Source organism: Hypanus sabinus, chromosome 22 (assembly GCF_030144855.1).
Source record: "Hypanus sabinus isolate sHypSab1 chromosome 22, sHypSab1.hap1, whole genome shotgun sequence".
Taxonomy (NCBI): domain Eukaryota; kingdom Metazoa; phylum Chordata; class Chondrichthyes; order Myliobatiformes; family Dasyatidae; genus Hypanus; species Hypanus sabinus.
The window spans coordinates 38862919-38881528 of record NC_082727.1 but is presented as its reverse complement, the minus strand read 5'-3'; the positions used below and the strand labels follow the sequence as shown (position 1 = coordinate 38881528).

Sequence of the window (18610 nt, the reverse complement as noted above, 5' to 3'; positions counted from 1 at the left end):
ATGGAGATGAAGAGAAACTGTTTTTCCCAGAGAGTGGTGAATCTGTGGAATTCTCTGCCCAGGGAAGCAGTTGAGGCTTCTTCACTAAATATATTTAAGAAACAGGTAGATAGGTTTTTACATAGTAGGGGAATGAAGGGTTATGGGGAAAAGGCAGGTAGATGGAGCTGAGTTTACGGACAGATCAGCCATGATCTTATTAAATGGCGGGGCAGGCTTGATGGGCCGAATGGCCTAATCTTGCTCCTATTTCTTATATTCTTATCGAGCTACAGCTCCAGTTCCCTAACTCAGTCTCTAAGAAGCCCTAGCTCGATGCACCTGGAGCAGATGTGGCCATCAGGGAGGTTGGAATCTCGCAGATATCACACATCTGACATCCAGAGTGGAAAATTGGTCTTGCAGTCATACCCACTATTTTTAAGTTATAGGAAAAAAGAGATATGAAAGTAACTTACCTCCCTAACTTGCCTAGGCCCGTCCTTGCTGAAGCCCCAATGAGCCAAAGCCCTACTACTCTGACTCACGCTAATCCGATGACCACTTCGCTAGGCCTCCCTTTTATCCCGGAACCTCCTTAGCGGCCTTGCGCGATGATGAGCTACTGTGTCTGGACACTTCATCAATTGATCTCCTGCTGAAAGAAATTCCTTGGTTTTTAAATCTGCTTAGCAGCATTGTGTGATGACGAGCTACTGCATTTGTGCTCTTCTCCCAATTGAATCGAATTGAGGAAAAACACCTGCTGGATTTGATCATTTGCTCATCCCATCAGTCCCATTCGTGAACTTACAGATAGATTTTTGTCCATATGTCATCTTGAGAGGAGACTTTGTAGAGTTGTATAAAATGATGAATGATCTAGATAATTAGGAGATACTTATTCATGTAGAGAATCCAAGATCAGGTGACAATGAAAGTAAATTGATGTTTTTTTTTCCATCCATCCAGAAGTTGGGATCTAGACTCATTACCAGAAATGCTGGTGGAGCAAAATCCTGGATGTGCACTTGTAGAGCCATAACAGATAATGGCACTTCAAGAGCCAGGACAATGGAATGCTGGTGAGCCTTAATTGGCTTAAATATGATAAACCAAATGACTGCATGTATCAGAAATCACAGAGGATTCAATTCTATCTTTTATAATTCAATCTGTAACTTCCAGCAAAGATATAGTACTTCATTTTGGAGCACTTTGACAGCTTCTGCTCAGGACAACATGGTATGAATAAGTTATTTGCTGAAGATGGAGTTGACAGCAGTCATGTAGGCAAATGATAACATTCACAACAGGACGATTAAAAGATAATCAGTGAATATAGTAAGATACAGCTAATATATATTTACATTCAATAATACTAAAAGGTTTTTACGGGCAGATGAAAATTCATGGCATTAATAGAAATACATACAGGGAGACTGGTATCAAAGTTCAATGTAACTTTATTATCAAAGTACATATATTTCACCATTTACTACCCTGAGATTCACTTTCTTGTGGATATTCACAATGAATACAAAGAAACACAAAAGCATCAATGAAGAAAATGCATCCAAAGGTGGACAAATAACCTATGTGCAAAAGACAACAAATTGTGCTATTACTTAAAAAAACTAAACTCACTGACTAACTGCATAGAGAGATAGATAGATAAATATTGAGAACACAAGTTGTAGAGCTTTGAAAGTAAGTCCAAAAGTTGTGAATCAGTTTGGTGTCGGGTTGAGTGAAGTTATCCACTTTGGTTCAGGAATAATAACTGGTTGAGGGATAATAACTATTCCTGAACCTGGTGGCATGGGACCTAAGGCTTCTGAACCTCCTTCCTGATGACAGCAGTGAGGAGAGAGCATGGCCTGGATGGTGAGGGTCCTTGATGATAGATGCTACTTTCCTGTGAGTGCTCCAGTAAATGCGCTCAGTGGTGCAGAGGGTTTTACTTGTGATGGTCTGGGCTATATCTGTTACTTTTTAAAGGCTTTTCCATTCAAGGGAATTGGTGTTTGCATACCAGGCCATGATGCAACCAGTCAGTATACACTGCGCACCTATAAAGTTAGTCACAGTTTTTGATGATATACCAATCTTCACAAATTTCTAAGCAGCAGAGCAAACCTTTTGCAATGGCACTTAAGTGCTGGATCCAGGACAGAGCCTCTGAAATGATAACACCTAAGTATTTAAAGTTACTGACCCTCTCGACTTCTGATCCCCTGATCAGGAGTGGCTCATGGATCTCTGGTTTCCTCTTCCTGTAGTCAATAATCAGCACTTTGTTTCTGCTGTCATTGGGTGAGAGTTTGTTGTGGCACCATTCAGCCAGATTTTTCAGGGGACTAAGTATAAAGCAAGCAGAGCAGGGGGCCAAACATGCAGAGCTTTGTGGTTCTATTGGTGACTGGAGGCGATTTGTTGCCAGTCAAAACTGATTGGGGTCAAGGTATGATCTCCACAAAGTCATCTCACATATGAAATGGCAATTTTTTGCTTGCTTTGACCGACAGAACATGGAGGTACCTACACAATCTCCCACAGGCCTTGACAACCCTGGGGTATCAGTCTCTTAGGATAATGTGAGAGCATCCTTCAGGAGGGTGACACCATGGAAAGCACCTGGCCCAAACAGTGTACTGAGCCCTTAGGTCCTCTAGACAAGTCACCTGGACCAGGTGGACTACAGCCCAGGGTTCTGAAAGAGGAAGTGCAAGAGATTTTGGAGGCATAAGCAGTTAATTGTCAAGAATCACTAGATTCTGGAATGGTTCCAGCAGACTGGAAAATTGAATATTGCAAATGTCACTTCACTCTTAAAGAAGGAAGGCAGAAGAAAATTATAGGCCAGCTAGTCTGATTTCAGAGGATGAAAAGATGAAGGTGGACAAGGATTCCAGGTACTTGGAGGCATATGACAAAATAGGCCATAGTCAGCATGGTTTCTCAAGGGGAAATCTTGTCTGACAGATCTGTTGGATTTCTTGAAGGAAACAGCAGGCAGGATAGACAAAGGAGAGTCAGAGGATGTTGTTTACTTGGATTTTCAGAAGGCCTTTGACAAGGTACCATTTGAGGCTGCTTAACAGGTAAGAGCCCATAGTATTACAGGAAAGGTATTAGCATGGTTAAAAGATTGGCTGACTGGCAGGAGGCTAGGAGTGGGATTAAAGGGGGCCTTTTCTGGTTGGTTGCAGGTGTCAGTGTTGGGACCTCTTCTTTTCACATTATACATCAATGATTTGGATGAAAGAACTGATGCTTTTAGGTCCATTTGTGGATTATACAAAGATAGATGGAGGGGCAAGTAGTACTGGGGAAGCAGGGTGTCTGCAGGATTTGAACAGAATGGGGGAAATGGGAAAATAGTTGGCAGATGGAATATAGTATAAGGAAGTGCATGATTGTGCACTTAGTCCACACATTTATTTCTTTATTCTTCTAAGTGAGGAGAAAATTCAAAAACCAGAAGTGCAAGAAGACTTAATTGGGTATGTTTAAGAAGGTTGCTAGGTTCCTGATTAATCAAGGCATCAAAGGTCACAGGGAGAAGGCGGGAGAATGGGATTCAAAAGGGATAATAAATCAGCCATGATGGAATGGTGGAGCAGACTCAGACGTAACGAGACAAATGAGCTAATTCTGCTCAACATCTTATGGATTGTATTAGCTAACAAGATACCAAGAAGAGGCAATTTCATACTCCAGTGCTTTAAGCTTGAAATTATAGGATGCAGATTGGAATGACAGTAATGCGGAAGTATATTAAGTTTTATGAGCTGCCCACAAAACTTCACTGTGTATTGCCAACACAAATGCTCAAGGAGGCATTAGTACAAGAGTGACAAAGGAGAAACGTGTTGATATTTAAAGAGTTGTGAGACCCAGTTCTCTACGGCTTTCAGATTTCTTGCACCATGGGATACACAAGAGTAGATAATGGAAAACTTTTCCCCCCATGATGAAGCTATCTAAAAATTAAAAGGCACAGCTTTAACTAAGACAGAGGGGATCAGAATCAAAAATCATCTGTAGAGAAAGGCTGGAACACATTGCCTGAGAAGATGGTGGGGTTAGGTACTCTTGACAATTTTCAGTAAATATTTGAATGAGTATTTATATTTATTAAGGCACAGTTCAAATGCTGGTAAATGGGATTAGCATAAATGGCTTCTTAATGATTGGTATGCACCAAATGAACTGCGAGAAGACTGGATAGAATTGACACCTCAGAGGTGCCTTATCAAAAAAATGTAGAGAAGCTGTGCTCAGTACTGGAACTCAATATTTTTTTGGAACTACGTTACTTTTCAATTAATGGCAAGTTGATTTATTTAATTTTTAAGAGAGGCACATGGACAGATTGAGCTGTCTCAGATCTATTCTGATCTGAGGGCCCATGTCCTATTAAACAATGAGAAACTTGGAGAATTCTAAGGATTATTTGCACACACAGTAGTGGCTTGAAAAAAAAACAAATCACTGAAGCAGTATTGATTAGACTAAAAGAAAGGACAACCACTGGAAACTATAATAATTTGGTGATAACCAATTTGCGCATTTAAAAGAAACTGGGGAATCAAGATCTACCATTAAAAGAAGAAAATGAGAATTAGTATCTGACAATGTGCCAGCCACCTTGCAGATTAAAAACAGCAGAAAAATAATGTAGATATAAATTTCAGAAGCTGTCAGAATGACTGAAAAAGGCATTGTTGGCACATCTTCAACAAGATGGATGACATGGTTGCACAGCAGTTAGCATGGCGTTATTACAGTGCCAGTGATCTTGATTCAATTCCACAATTCTTTGTGAGGAGTTTGTACATTCTTGCTGAGACCGCATGGCTTTCCTTTGAGTGCTGAAGCTTCTTCCCACATTCCAAAGATGCACGGGTTGGTAGGTTAATTGGTCACATGTCTATAATTGGACAGTGTTGGCTCGTTGGACTGGGAGGGCCAGTTATCGTGTTGCATCTCTAAATAAAAAGACTTCTTGTACAAAGATGTCAGAAGCAATTCAGGCAGGCTTAGCTGAGTTACAGATCTTACAAGTATAATTAGTTTCCACTTAAGCACTTTTTTCAAGAAGCAGCCTCGGAAAATGTTCTGGTTTGAAGAACAATGCAGTTGTAACAATAAAACAATCGTAATGTCATATTAGATGCAAAATTTTTAATGAATAGGTTTCACTTGCAATACAATAACTTTGTAAAATTATTAGAAATATTACTTAAAATGCATTGCAAGTTACAAATACTGTAAAAGCACTGCAGATTTCTCAACACTACGGAGAGGACAATGACTTTCATGCATTTTAATCAACTCAAAAATATATAATATGTACACAGAATCCATGAAAAGACTTTACTTCAGCATGCCATTTAGAATACAAGTAGCCAGCTCAATATACAATTTTTAATATCAACCCTTGCATAGCATTTACACTTTTAATTTTGGTTTTCAATGGCTACTCATAAAACTTTGCTTCCTGCATGGTAAGATCTTCAACACAATAAATCTTAATGATAGGCACCACTGCCCTTGCAAGTCTGCATTGTGAGCATAGCACATGCATGTAATGCAAGCAGTGTAAATAAATTAATAAATCAATACAAAAAATCTTTCTTATTTACAATTGTTTTTACAATGAGAACATCTTATGGTGCTTTAATGTGAAGTGTGTAATTGTAAAATTTATGGAAAATCAAGATGGGTCACAGAAGTACAAAAAAAAGTTCTCAATTTTATCAGTACAATTACTTCAAGTAACTACAAAATTTCTCCAGGAGCAGATAGATTTTTTTGGAATGGTTCTATTAAAGTGCTGAAATATGGGAAGGCAAATACATAGAAAAGTTATTTTGTACAGTATTAAAGCCACTTGGATTTCACAATTAAAATGTTTTTGGTTTTAAAAATGCATTATTTTCACCTACAAAACTAATACATAAATAAAGTTGGAGTGCATTGGACGTGTTCTGTGGCTTCTTGTACATGTACCAAACCCCATCTGTATATGCACATCTATCAATCAGTTGCATTTTCTGGCTTCATAATTTGATAAGTTATCAAATACTCTGGGTAAGCCTGGTAAGAGAAAAGAACACTGAAATCAGGTGTGCCACAGATTTAACTGTAACTAAACACTTAGTGCCTCAACAGTTTGAAATTCCTGTTAAATTAACTTCACAAAAATCAAATTGATTCAGAAGCAAAATAAATGGTACTTTAAAAATCCACCTACAGCAGAAAAGTTCTGAATTTACATCAACACACAAAAAATGCTGGAGTAAATCAGCAGGTCAGGCAGCATTTATGGAAATGAATAAACAATCAACAAGCTGAGAACCTTCTTCAGAACTGGAAAGGAAGTGGGAAGGCACCAAAATAAAAAGGTGGGGGAGAGGAAGGATCCAGGGGTGTAGGAAAGACAAAGGGCTGAAGAGGAAGGAATTTGATAGGAGAGGAAAGTGGACCAGAGGAGAAAGGAAAAAGGGATCCAGGGGGAGGTGACAGGTGGGTGAGAAGAGTAAAAGGGTCAGAGTGGGGAAATCAATGTTCATGTCATCAGGTTGGAGGCTACCCAAATGGAATACAAGGTATTGAGGCCATGCCTCAGCTTGGTACAAGAGGATGCCATTGACCAAAATATCAGAATGGGAATCAGAACTAAAAAATTTAAAAATTCTAAATTTATAATTGAAATAAAGCATGTTAAAAATGTGGTTCAGATAATTCTGCCAAGTTTGAAATACACATTAATTTGGAGGAAAATATCTTAAATTGTATTGTGCTTACTTCTTAAAGATGCAATTTTTCTTTCATGTCAACTAAGTAGTAGCTTTAGTTTCATACACATTATCAAAGTATGTTTATGTACAGAGTGATGGGGAAGCAAAAGTGTAGATTGAATCTTGGGATCCGAGCCAAATTATGATACCCTATCATAAGCGTTATTTTAATTTCTTGGTGGTAGGCGAATGATTTAGTCATTTGAATTAATGTGTTTTTTTTAAAAACGATTTGTAAATGAAACATTTACAAAATGGATTTAATTTTTTTTTACAACTTCAATGCGAGAAAATACACTTCCTACAAGTACCTGTTCACCTCTATAAATGACATATTCCGCCAATGCCAATCCATTTACGCTAGGACGACCAGTGACGGAATGATGACCAGGGGGTGCGTGAGCCATTTTCATTGCACTGAATTGCAAAAAGGATTTGCCCAGTGTGACACGGCAGAACACCATTTGCCTGTTAAACAGAGAAAAGGGAGACTGAAAATAGAGATTATCAATAATGTCCAGTCATAAGGTGAAACAATCAATAGTTCAAGACCAAGTGGATTTGCTGAGTTTGCATGAAATTCACTTGTATCGCCCATTTTTATAATCAGTTCAAATAATAAATAATTAGGATACAAAGGACTAAGACCAAGCTTTGCTACTTTTAGTGCTTATGTGTTAAGTCATAATATTTCTAAAGCTACATTTCAGAAAGCTTGACTTTAGAAAGAATAATTTGCAAAAGTTTTACTAGCCAAGCTATTTCTAATCCCTCCATAAGCTGATTGCAAATATTTCCTTGATCATAAAACCAAGAAAGGAATTGCAAATGTGAATTGTATCTTAACAGAATGATGGCCAATTTGGTGCATACATTTTGTTACTGATATAGCATTATTTTCCAACAGTAGAAGTGCTTGGAATGTTGGTTACAAATCATGTCGTTTCAATATAAGAGCCAAAAGATCAAATTACTAATGGAAGCAGTATCAAAATAATATTATTTTTAAAAATGAATATCAATGTACTCAAGGGTTGTGCAGTGAACTAAAGGCATATTTAAGTACAACAGTAAACTTCCTGCTATGGAGAAAACACACAAGAATAGACATTACCTATGACAAATGTAACAGGACCTATCTTTATGTATTGGACACCCAGTGCCACCACCAATTCCATAGACATACTGGTTACTTTTGGATGAATTTTCAGCAAAATATATGCCGGCTCCAAACATTCCTCCAATATAAGCATGTCTTTCATCAAAACCCTTATGAATAATGGCATTTACAAAGGGAGAACCTGGAGGAGAAGATATATTTTCAATATAGGTCAAATTGATATAAACTCCACACAAATGAGGCAATTATGCTCTGCATTAGCACTTTTGAAAGCGAATTGAAGCCAAGGAAACCCTTATCACTTCAATTTTTGTTTATTGATAAATACAGTGCCTTGAAAAAGTATACAGCGCCCATAAGTATCTTTTGCATTTTACTGTCTCATTTTCTAAATTTAAAATATATTGAAGTGGTATTTTTGAGCCACTCCACGAACATAATGCATCATGCCAAATCAAAAAAAAATTCCAAAACCTGCCCAACGAAGCAGTGGAGAATACCCAAGTAAATATATTTAAGACAAGGCCGGATAGATTTTTGCTTAGTAGGGGAATTGAGGGTTATGGGGAAAAGGCAGGTAGGTGGAGATCAGTCCATGGTTTTTGCAGCCATGATCTTATTGAATGGCAGAGCAAACTCGATGGGCCAGATGATCTACTTCTGCACCCATTTCTTATGTTCTTTTAGACAAAACATGTGACACTGTAAAGTATTCATCCTCTTTGTAATTACAAGAACTTTCGTCAGATGCAATACTATATATTACCTTACCAACTCACCCAACTTGATATAGTAAACTGAAGCATCACCTATTTTTAATGAATTCATAAGAATAAATACCCCCTTTCTCTGTAAGGTGTCTTATAGATTTTCAACACACTAAACCAAAAGGAAGACAAAAGAAGGTTCAAGTCAGGGAAATAAGAAAAACACAAATCTGTTGAAGGATACAAGTTAATCTCAAAGAAACTGAACATACCTCTGATATCAGTGCAATCCTTCATGAAAAAGTGGAAAAAATATGAAACCATAGCCACACTGTCTAGATCAGGCCACCCATCTAAATTTAGTTGCCAGAGAAGCATGACACTTGTAAGAGAGGCTACTGTGACATCAACAGTCACTCTGAGTGAGCAGCAGGGTGCAACTGGAGATGAAATTCCTGGCTCCACAATCTCTAAGGCCTTGCACAAAAAAAGGTATTAATGAAAGAGTGGCAGGGAAGAAGTCCTGGGTTTAAAAGAAAACAATATCCTTGCCCATAAAGACTTTGCAAAGTGTCACTTAGAAGATATTGTAAAGATGTGGAAGAAGCTCATGGTTGGATGAGACTAAAGTAGAATCAAACAGTACATGTGGTGCCAATCTAATAGTGCTCATCAGCAAGGTAACACCATCCCACTGTAAAGTATGGCAGAGGTAGCAGCATGCTATGGGGATGCTTTTCAGCAGCAGGGATTGCGAATATGGTTAGGATTGATGGTAAGATGAATGCTGCTAAATACAGAGAGATCCTGGATAAAAACCTCCTAGCCTCTGTCAGAAAGCTTAAATCGAGGAGGAAGTTAGTCTTTCAACAGGACAACGACCCAAAGCACACTGTCAGAGCAATAATGGAATAGTTCAAAATGAAGAAAATTGATGTCTTTGAGTGGCCCAAACATCTCTGGCCAGACCTCAAGATTGCTGTCCACTGCCACTCCCCAACTAACCTGACACAGTTTAAGCAACTTTGCGAGGAGGAATGGGGCACATCTTGCTCCATCATGTTGTGCAAAGCTAATAGACTTATCCAAAAAGACTACTGGCTATAAAAGCTGTAAGAAATGGTTCAACTAAATACTGAGCAAAAGGGGAGATGAATACTTTTGAACTGCTGACATTTCAGTTTTTGAACTTTTAGTTTTTCATGCTTAACAATTTTCCTTGTTTATTCTCCTCTACTCTGAGAAAAGGAGCATGTAATTCACAAATATAAACTCTTGGTTATATCGATCAAAATCCCTGGATGTAATACTCAATTATGTGAATAAAAGGTTGAAGGCTGAATACTTTGACAAGGCACAGCACATTTTCATATCAATAATTTTAACTTAGATTTTAACATTATACTAGTAGGTAATGTGCAATGACTGAAGTAAACAAGTTGCCTGCAAATAAAGTTTATTACAGGGTATAACTTGTAGTCTACAAATTAAATGAGTAGCAGAAATTCCACACCCATATCCACTGAGAATAAAAGAGGTAAGTACAAGTTAATGTATTGTGGCCAAGGAGATAAAGTAAATACCCTAATGGTAAACTCTTTAAACCATCTCAAAACTGCTTGGCTTTTAAATTGGGGATGGAGTTCAGAGGATGCATGCAAAAAAAGTCATTGATGTCTGAAGTGTATGCAAGATCTACAGAGTTGGCTTTACAGAGAGATCTTTAAGGTTTAACAATTAAGTGGAGTGATATCAATAACTACATAACTACTATTATTTCTTAGCGAAAATCAAGCCCAAATAAAATCTGAGAATTGAAATTTGGAGAGAGAGTGCCATATATTTATAGAGAATATCACACACTGACTTTCATGTGGAGTAGAAAGACTAATGAGGTAGATGAGTTTTCAAAGGTTTATTTATTATCAAAATATACTCTGAAATTCTTCAGTTCTCTGAGTAGCCATGAAACCAAGAAAGCAAAGAAAGGCAGCACGATTATCAACCCCTGAATCCCACCTCCCCACACTAAAAAAAAACGGAACAGGCTCATTAACCCTCAAATCCCTCCTCCTGCACAAGCAAAATAGATCAGGCACATTGATCCCTAAATCCCTCCTGCACAGTAAACTGAGGAGGAGGAAGGAGAGCTCAAACAAACAAAAAAAAAATCAATGTAGGCTTTCAGTGCTTGATGCTTACCATGAAACAACATTCTCTCATTTGAGTGATTGTGATTTTCTTCAGAAACCTCTTTTCTTCGATGTGTATATCGCTCCCAAAGTCTTTTATTGCACACCCTTTGAATCTGAAATAATTTTATGGAGAGTTATTAACACTAATAGTAGTGGACAACTAATAGTGACAGAATATCAAAACTGATAATAACATACCTTCAAAAAGTTATATTTATTAAAGATTCCACCTGCATGGCCACCATCACGATGCTCTCTCACTGTACTCTGCATCTGTAAAGTGTTCAAAAGTAATTAAATGGCCAAAGACACAGCAAAATAAAGCATGCTGCATATATTAAGTACCACAAAAAATATGATCACCTCTTCCTCTACAGACTGGAACTCCTTGTCCTCTGGTAATAAATCAATCAGAATTGTACCACTGCTGGAAGTGTTTAAAGTTAGATATGGGTTGATGCCTATATTTCAAAGAAAAGGAATCAATTATTTTTAATGTTTTGTGACGTCAACTTTTGACTCCAAACTGCACTACCTTTAGCATTACAGTCTACTTTTCCAAACTCAACATTAACTATCCGAATTGGTTTTGTACCTTTCCTGCTTTGCCGAATTTATCACACTGTTCAAAGTACTGAATTATTTTCAGTTCCCTTGCATATCAGTGATGTGTGACCCATATTCAAATTAGATGGTGGTAAAAGGCAAGACTGCAAAGCCTAAACAAAGGAAAAGAGCATTGCCCAAACATTTAAAAATAAATCCAATTAAATATATCGATCATTGCCTGTCACCAGTTAAGCCAGTAGCTAATGGAGACTGGTGTACATGGAAGTCTTTCCTTTATCTAGGTCCTACCACCCAGGTCATCCCCTCTTCTCATTGTTACTGTCAGGAAGGAGATTCAGAAACCTGAAAGCACACACTCAGCAATTCAGGAACAGCTTCTTCCCCTCTGCTATATGATTTCTAAGCAGACACTGAACTCACAACCACCACCTCACTTGCATTTTTAAAAATGTATTTCTGTTTTTTGCACTACTTTTTTTAACATAACTAATTAATATACATAAATATATACTTACTGTAATTCAGTTTTTTCTATATTTATCATGTATTGATTTGTACTGCTGCCACAAGGTTAACACATTTCACGACATAGCTGGAGATATTAAACCTGATTCTTCATGGAAGTTAAGTCAGGACGAGGCTGGCAGATTGAGGAACCTGGGAAAGAATTAGCTCTCAGCTGCTGGGGAATATGAAGGCGGTGAGGGATTACTGCATGGGTTGGTGGTGAGGGAGGAATGGAGGGATCAGGGCAGTGCACTACACTACAGGGTGGTCAGCAGCCAGAAGCTTTAGGGTTTGGGCAAAGCCAAAATCTGGCAGAGGAGGGTGTGGGCACAGGGGAAAAAGCAGACAGGGATGTCATGTCACGCTTGAAGGAGAGCTGGCCAAGCACACAATTCAATGGACTCACCCAAACTGGTTTTGAGATGCCATACTCTGTACAATGGAACATATTGGAGACAGTCCCATTTATGTAACATTGAGGCAGGAATCAAATGCTCTGAAGGCTTGATTCCACAATAGTTGCCTATAAATGGTACAGGCCATGCATAGATAGACAGAATTTGGTTAGTAGCTGCACATTTCCTACCTTAGTACATCAGATGCATGGATGAACAAGAAAAACAAACTATTTAAAGCTGGGAGCAAAATTCCCATTTTCCACTATCTTTTGTCTCTATGAACTAGACTGCATTCCTCACTAACTGTAGCACAAAGTAATGCATTTTTTTTTCAGTTCTATATACAACTGTCATGTTCAGATACAGGAAGTACAATTAACATACATTTAAGCTTAATTAATGACCAAGTATTCACAGCTGGTCTATAAACAAATGGCTTACCTTGCTGTCCAGCTATAAGACGTTCAACACCTTTGATGATTTTATGTCTGTGTCCATAAGCATTTATTCCAATTTCTTTTAGTTCCTTATGCCCCATTTCAACCAATACATCCAACGTGATCTGGAGAATATGTTGGAATCACAAATAGTTAGCTCTGATCAGTATTAAACGTCAAGGCTATCCAAATTGGCATAATCTTCCACTGCAAGGAAGAGTATCAAGTTGACTGAGAAGTACAATTCTATCATTGCAAATATGTTTAAGGCTCCACCTTCTATGGCAAAAGGAAAATTAAAATAATAAGACATCCATGGGATACAGGAGCAGAATTAGGCCATTTGGCCCATCAAGTCTGCTCTGCCATTTCATCATGGCTGATCCAATTTTCCTCTCAGTCCCAATCTCCTGCCTTCTTCCAGTATCCCTTCATGCCCTGACCAATCAAGAATCTATCAACCCCTGCCTTAAATATAAATACAGATTTGGCCTCCAGAGCTGTCAACGACAACAAATTCCAGATTCACTCTCTGGCTAAAGAAATTCCTCATTTCCTTTCTAAAAGGTTGCCCCTCCATTCTAGGGCTGCCCCCTCTGGTCTTAGATTCTGCTACCATGGAAAACATCCTCTCGATATCCACTCTACCAAGACATTTCACCAATTGATGGGTTTCAATGAAATCACCCCTCATTCTTCTGAATTCCAGTGAATATAGGCCCAGAGCCATCAAATGCTCTTCATATGACAAGTTGTTCAAGCCTGGAATCATTTTCGTGAATCTCCTTTGAACACACCCCAGTTTCAGCACATACTTTCTAAGGGGCCCAAAACTGCTCACGATACTCCAAGTGAGGCCTCACCAGTCTCAACATTACATCCTTGCTTTTATATTCTAATCCCCTTGTAGGGCATGTTATAATCGTATCTGCCTTCCTCACTGCAGACTCAACCTGCAAATTAACCTTTAGCGAATCCTACACAAGCACCAAGTCCCTTTTTGCCCCACATTTTTGTATTTTCTCTCCATTTAAAAATAGTCACCCCTTTAATTTCTTCTACCAAAGTGCATGGCCATATACTTCCGGACACTGTATTTCATCTGCCACTTCTTTGCCCATTCTCCTAATTTGACCAAGTCCTTGTGTAGCTTCTCTACTTTCTCAAAAGTACCTGCTCTTCCACCCATCTTCATTCTAACACAGACCCCTGTGGAACACCTCTAGTCACAAGCATCCAACCAGAAAAGGCCCCCCCTTATTCCCACTCTTTACCTCCTGCCAGTTAGTGCTGCTTTATCCACACTAGAATCTTCCCCCTAATACTATGCGGTCATAGCTTGTTAAGCAGCCTCATGTATGGCACCTTATCAAAGGCCTTCTGGAAGTCCAAGTACACAACATCAACCAATTCTTTGTCCACACTGCTTGTTATTTCTTCAAAGAATTCCAACAGATTTGTCAGGCAAGATTTACCCCTCAGGAAATCATGCTGATTATGGCCTATTTTACCAAGTGCCTCCATGTACCCTGAAGCCACATTCTCAACATAGACTCCAACATCTTCCCAACTGCTGAGGTCAGACTAGCCTATAATTTCCTTTCTTCTGCCTCTCCCATCTTGAAGAGTGGAGTGACATTTGAATATTTCCAATCTTCAATTGATTCTTGAAAGATCATTACTAATGCCTCCATCTCTTCAGCCACCTCTTTCAGAACTCTAGGTGTACACCTTCAGGTCCAGGTGACTTATTTACCTTCAGACCTTTCAACTTCCAAAGAGCTTTCTCCCTAGTAATGGTAATTTCACACACTTTATGACCCTTGGCATCAGGAACTTGCACCATACTGTTAGTGTCTTCCACAGTGAAGACCGATGCAAAATACTTACTGTTTGAAGTCATTTCCTTGTTCCCCATTACTACCTCTCCAGCATTGTTTTCCAGCAGTCCGATATCCATTCTTGCATCTCTGACACACTATGTATCTGAAGAAACTTTTAGTATCCTCTTTAATATTTTTGGCTTGCTTATGCCCTCTTTGGTTTTTATGCTGACTTTGACTTCTCTTGTTAGCCAAGGCTGTATCATCCTGGCTTTGGAATACTTCTTTCTCTTTGGGATGTGTATATCCCATGCCTTCTGAATTGTTTCCAGAAATTCCAGCCATTGCTGCTCTGCTGTCATCCCTGCCAGTGGCCAACTTGTCTCTCATGCACCTGTAATTCCCTTTATTCCACTATAATACTGATCCATCTGACTTTGGCATCTCCTTCTCAAACTTCAGGGTGAATTCGATCATATTATGATCACTTGTCCCAAAGCATTTACCTTAAGCTCTCTAATCACTATCAGTTCATTACCAATCACATCCAATCCAGAATAGCTGATCCCCAAGTGGGCTTAACCACTAGCTGCTCCAAAAAGCCATCTCACAGTTTTCTCGAAATTCCACCTCTTGGAAACAAGCACCAACCTGATTTTCCCAATTTACCTGCATATTGAAATGCCCCATGACTATTGTATCACTGCCCTGATGACTTGCATTCTCTATCTTCCATTGTAATTTGTAGACCATGTCCTTACTACTGTTTGGGGGTTTGTATACAACTCCCACCAGTGTCTTTTACCCCTTGCAGTGCCTTTGCTTTATTCACAATGATTCAACACCTTTCAACCCCATGTCAACTCTTCCTAACCATATTGTGTTTTTTTAACAAGTAGAGCAATGCCACCCCCCCGCCTATCCTTTTGATACCAATGTGTATCCTTGGACATTAAGCTCCCAGCTATAAGCTTCTTTATAGACATGATTCAATGATGCCTATAACATATGTGCCAATCTGTAACTGTGCTACAAATTCATCTACCTTATTCCGTATGCTGCGTGTATTCAAATTTAATACCTGCAGTCCTGTATTTACCCTTTTTTGATTTTGTCCACCTTTTATGTTGCAACGCTCCTTGCTAGGAGTCTCACTACACACTGTCTGTTTGTAGAGCAATTACTTCATCCTCAGCACTATCACTCCCATTCCATCCCCCTGCTAAATTAGTTTAAACTATCCCAAACAACTCCAGCTAACCTACCCACAAAGATATTAGACCTCCTCGGGTTCAGGCATAACCTGTCCCTTTTGTACGGGTCACACCTGCCCCAGAAGAGATCCCAATGATTCATAGATCTCAGCCCCTGCCCCCTCCACCAGTTCCTCGGCCACATTCACTTGCCAAATCACTCTATCCGCATTCTCACTGACACAAGCAGTAATCCAGGGATTACTACCCCAGAGATCCTGTTTTTCAGCTTTCTACCTACCTCCCTAAAATCTCTCTTCTGGAGCTCCTCACCTTATCTATGTTATTGATGTCAATAGGCACCAGAACTTCTGGCTGCTCATCCTTGTCCTTCAGAATGCCATGGACCTGATCTGAGATAGCCCTGATCCTGGCACCAGGGAGGTAACATACCATCCAGATGTGTCCATTGCGCCCACAGAACCTCATCTCTTGTTCCTCTGACTAAAGAACCCCCATCAACACTGTAGTCCTCTTCACCTCTCTGCTCTTCTGAGCAACAGCACCAGACCCAGTCACTGTGGCTCCTCTAAGTGGTCATCCCACTCAATAGTGCAAAAAATTATATACTTACTATTGAGGGGAACAATCACAGGTGTACTCTGCACTGGTTGTGCATTTACCCTCCTCCTCCTGACAGTCACCCAGTTACCTGTCTCCTGCAATCTAGGGGTGAAAACGTCCCAGTAGCTCCTGTCTTTCACTTCTTCACCACCCCCACCTCCCTGTATGAGTCAAAAGTCATTGTGCTGCAGTTCCAGTTCCTTAATACATTCTCTCAGGAGCTGCAGTTTGGTGCACCTGGTGCAAATGTTTATGCACCAGACTTGCTGCATCCCAGAGTACAAAACATGCCACAAAAGCTATTGTCACTACGCCCTAACAGATGAGGAAGGATCAAATGACAGAGAGAAAGACTTAACTTACAAGACCATGTACCTCACCCAAACCTTATGTCACCCAAGTCTGATGAACCAAAGCCACTCTAAACACTGACACACTCCAAATGAATGGCCACTCTGCTTGCAGTGTTATTAATTGGCTCTTTCTAATGAATCCTGCTTGCTGATTGGTCACTCCTCAACTCTAGAGTTTTGAGGCTGTTTTCCTGCCTTCAAAATCTTGACTGCTGCTCTGATTAAAAAAAACAGTAGCTGTTTTAGAGCTTCCCTGGTGTGGACTGTCCTACTCAGAAAACTGGCTAGAAGCTGTTTAAAATCGTGAACGCAGATCAGACTAAAATGTAGCACTTTTTACACACTGCCGCTTGCTGACTGGTTGCTCCTCAACTGAGAAAAACTGCTGTGAAACTCTGCCTTCAAAATCTTGATCGTCACTCTGATTAAAAAATAACTCTAATCTACAGTTTAATTTCAGTTATCAGTAGAAATGGTGAAAAAATAGATCTTTGAAAAAAAATAACCAGCTTTAAATTGGCCTTGTTGCTCAAGTGGACCACCACTTAAGAAAAACAAGGCCAAAAGGTTCCTTGTTCCTGCTCTCTTTTGATATCTTGGTTGAATAGCTCCCTTGTTCCACCGTCCTACTGAATACCCCTAAGCCTCTATTTCTCACTAATCTAGAATTCAAGAAACCCATTCTAAAATTTACCAGAGAGCAACACTCATTCTATTTCTGGTGTTCCCACAACTGATGGTCTCACTTTAAGCACTCTTTACCTTATAATTTCATGCTCTTCTTATTTATTGCTATTTATCTATATTTGCATTTGCAGTTTGTTCATTGATCCTGTTTACAGTTACTGTTCTATAGATTTGCTAAGTATGCCATGTACTCTGACAATATATTTTACTCTGAACTTTGAAAATTGAACACCCACAGGCCTATGCAAAAAGTTCAAGGAATAGAGCAATTTCTTTCTTCTGTATTAAGTGGCTAAACTTTAATCAGTGACAAATCCCCTATCTGTAGATTCTTAAAACCTAAAGAAAGCTTCTTATCATCTATTCTGTCACTATATAAATGCACAAGATTTTGACAGAACATTTCTAAATACAAATAGGTCAGTACTACTCATTCTTTAAAGGACGCACCGCCCCTATCCCAGGGATCAATTCAGTGATTTTCTGTGAAAAATTGTACTCCTGTTTGTTTCCAAAATTGTGATTCCACAGCAATACAAATGTTTACTTTACACCACTTTGCTTTCACAAAAGACCTACATTAATAACATGTTTTTGCATTACAAAGAGGATTTTTGCTTTTATGAAGATTTTCCCCATATAGATTAATGGTTCTTTCCTTTACGCCATTTCGGCTTAAGAAAGAGCGTTCCTATGAAACCTATTATTTGAGCTATGTTTACTAGTCACCATCTACAAGAATGACAATTTCTTTTAACGCCTGCACGTTTGCTCTTAGAATTTTACAAACCAATAGATGAAATCCTGGTTCGAACTACCAAAGTTCTGATGCAACATGATCAATCATGAATATTAACTTTGCCAGAAGGATAAAATAAAAATGACTTATTTCTAAAAGTCTAAAATAAAATTAGAAAATAAAGTACTTAATACTGAAAACACACCTGTTCTTTTTCAAAAATGTCACATAGATGTTCCAGGCCCAAATTCCTCAAAAACTGATTAATAGTCATATGTATTCCAGGAACTTTAATATAAAGAAAAACACACAAAAAATTAATGAATTATTGAAGTAACACATTCATAAATATAACATGATTTATGAAATGACATGATGTAGATAATAATCATGAACATAAATGGAGCATTTCTCATTGCCATCCTTGGAAAGTCAGTTTGTATTTAATGTATATAACTTCTTACATTTA

At 38.7% G+C, this 18610-nt stretch overlaps 1 protein-coding gene across 11 annotated transcripts in view; it reads right to left on the bottom strand.

Annotated features, from left to right (window-relative positions):
- Nucleotides 1–1427: 1427 nt before the first annotated feature.
- The window catches only part of LOC132379541 (poly [ADP-ribose] polymerase tankyrase-2), a 70729-nt gene continuing 53546 nt past the window's right edge, over nucleotides 1428–18610 (bottom strand). For 8 of the 11 annotated variants that reach the window (XM_059947556.1, XM_059947560.1, XM_059947566.1 and 5 more), the window contains 9 exons: nucleotides 18347–18429; nucleotides 12727–12847; nucleotides 12294–12410; nucleotides 11174–11271; nucleotides 11009–11083; nucleotides 10818–10923; nucleotides 7903–8089; nucleotides 7100–7256; nucleotides 1428–6084 (listed from right to left, as the gene is read on the bottom strand). In XM_059947556.1, coding sequence (XP_059803539.1) covers nucleotides 6025–6084; nucleotides 7100–7256; nucleotides 7903–8089; nucleotides 10818–10923; nucleotides 11009–11083; nucleotides 11174–11271; nucleotides 12294–12410; nucleotides 12727–12847; nucleotides 18347–18429 — 1004 coding nt within the window. In that variant the 3' untranslated portion in view covers nucleotides 1428–6024. Of the gene's footprint in view, nucleotides 6085–7099; nucleotides 7257–7902; nucleotides 8090–10817; nucleotides 10924–11008; nucleotides 11084–11173; nucleotides 11272–11895; nucleotides 12411–12726; nucleotides 12848–18346; nucleotides 18430–18610 lie in introns of those variants that run through there. The other 3 variants (XM_059947557.1, XM_059947558.1, XR_009507449.1) reach the window with 3 other exon arrangements.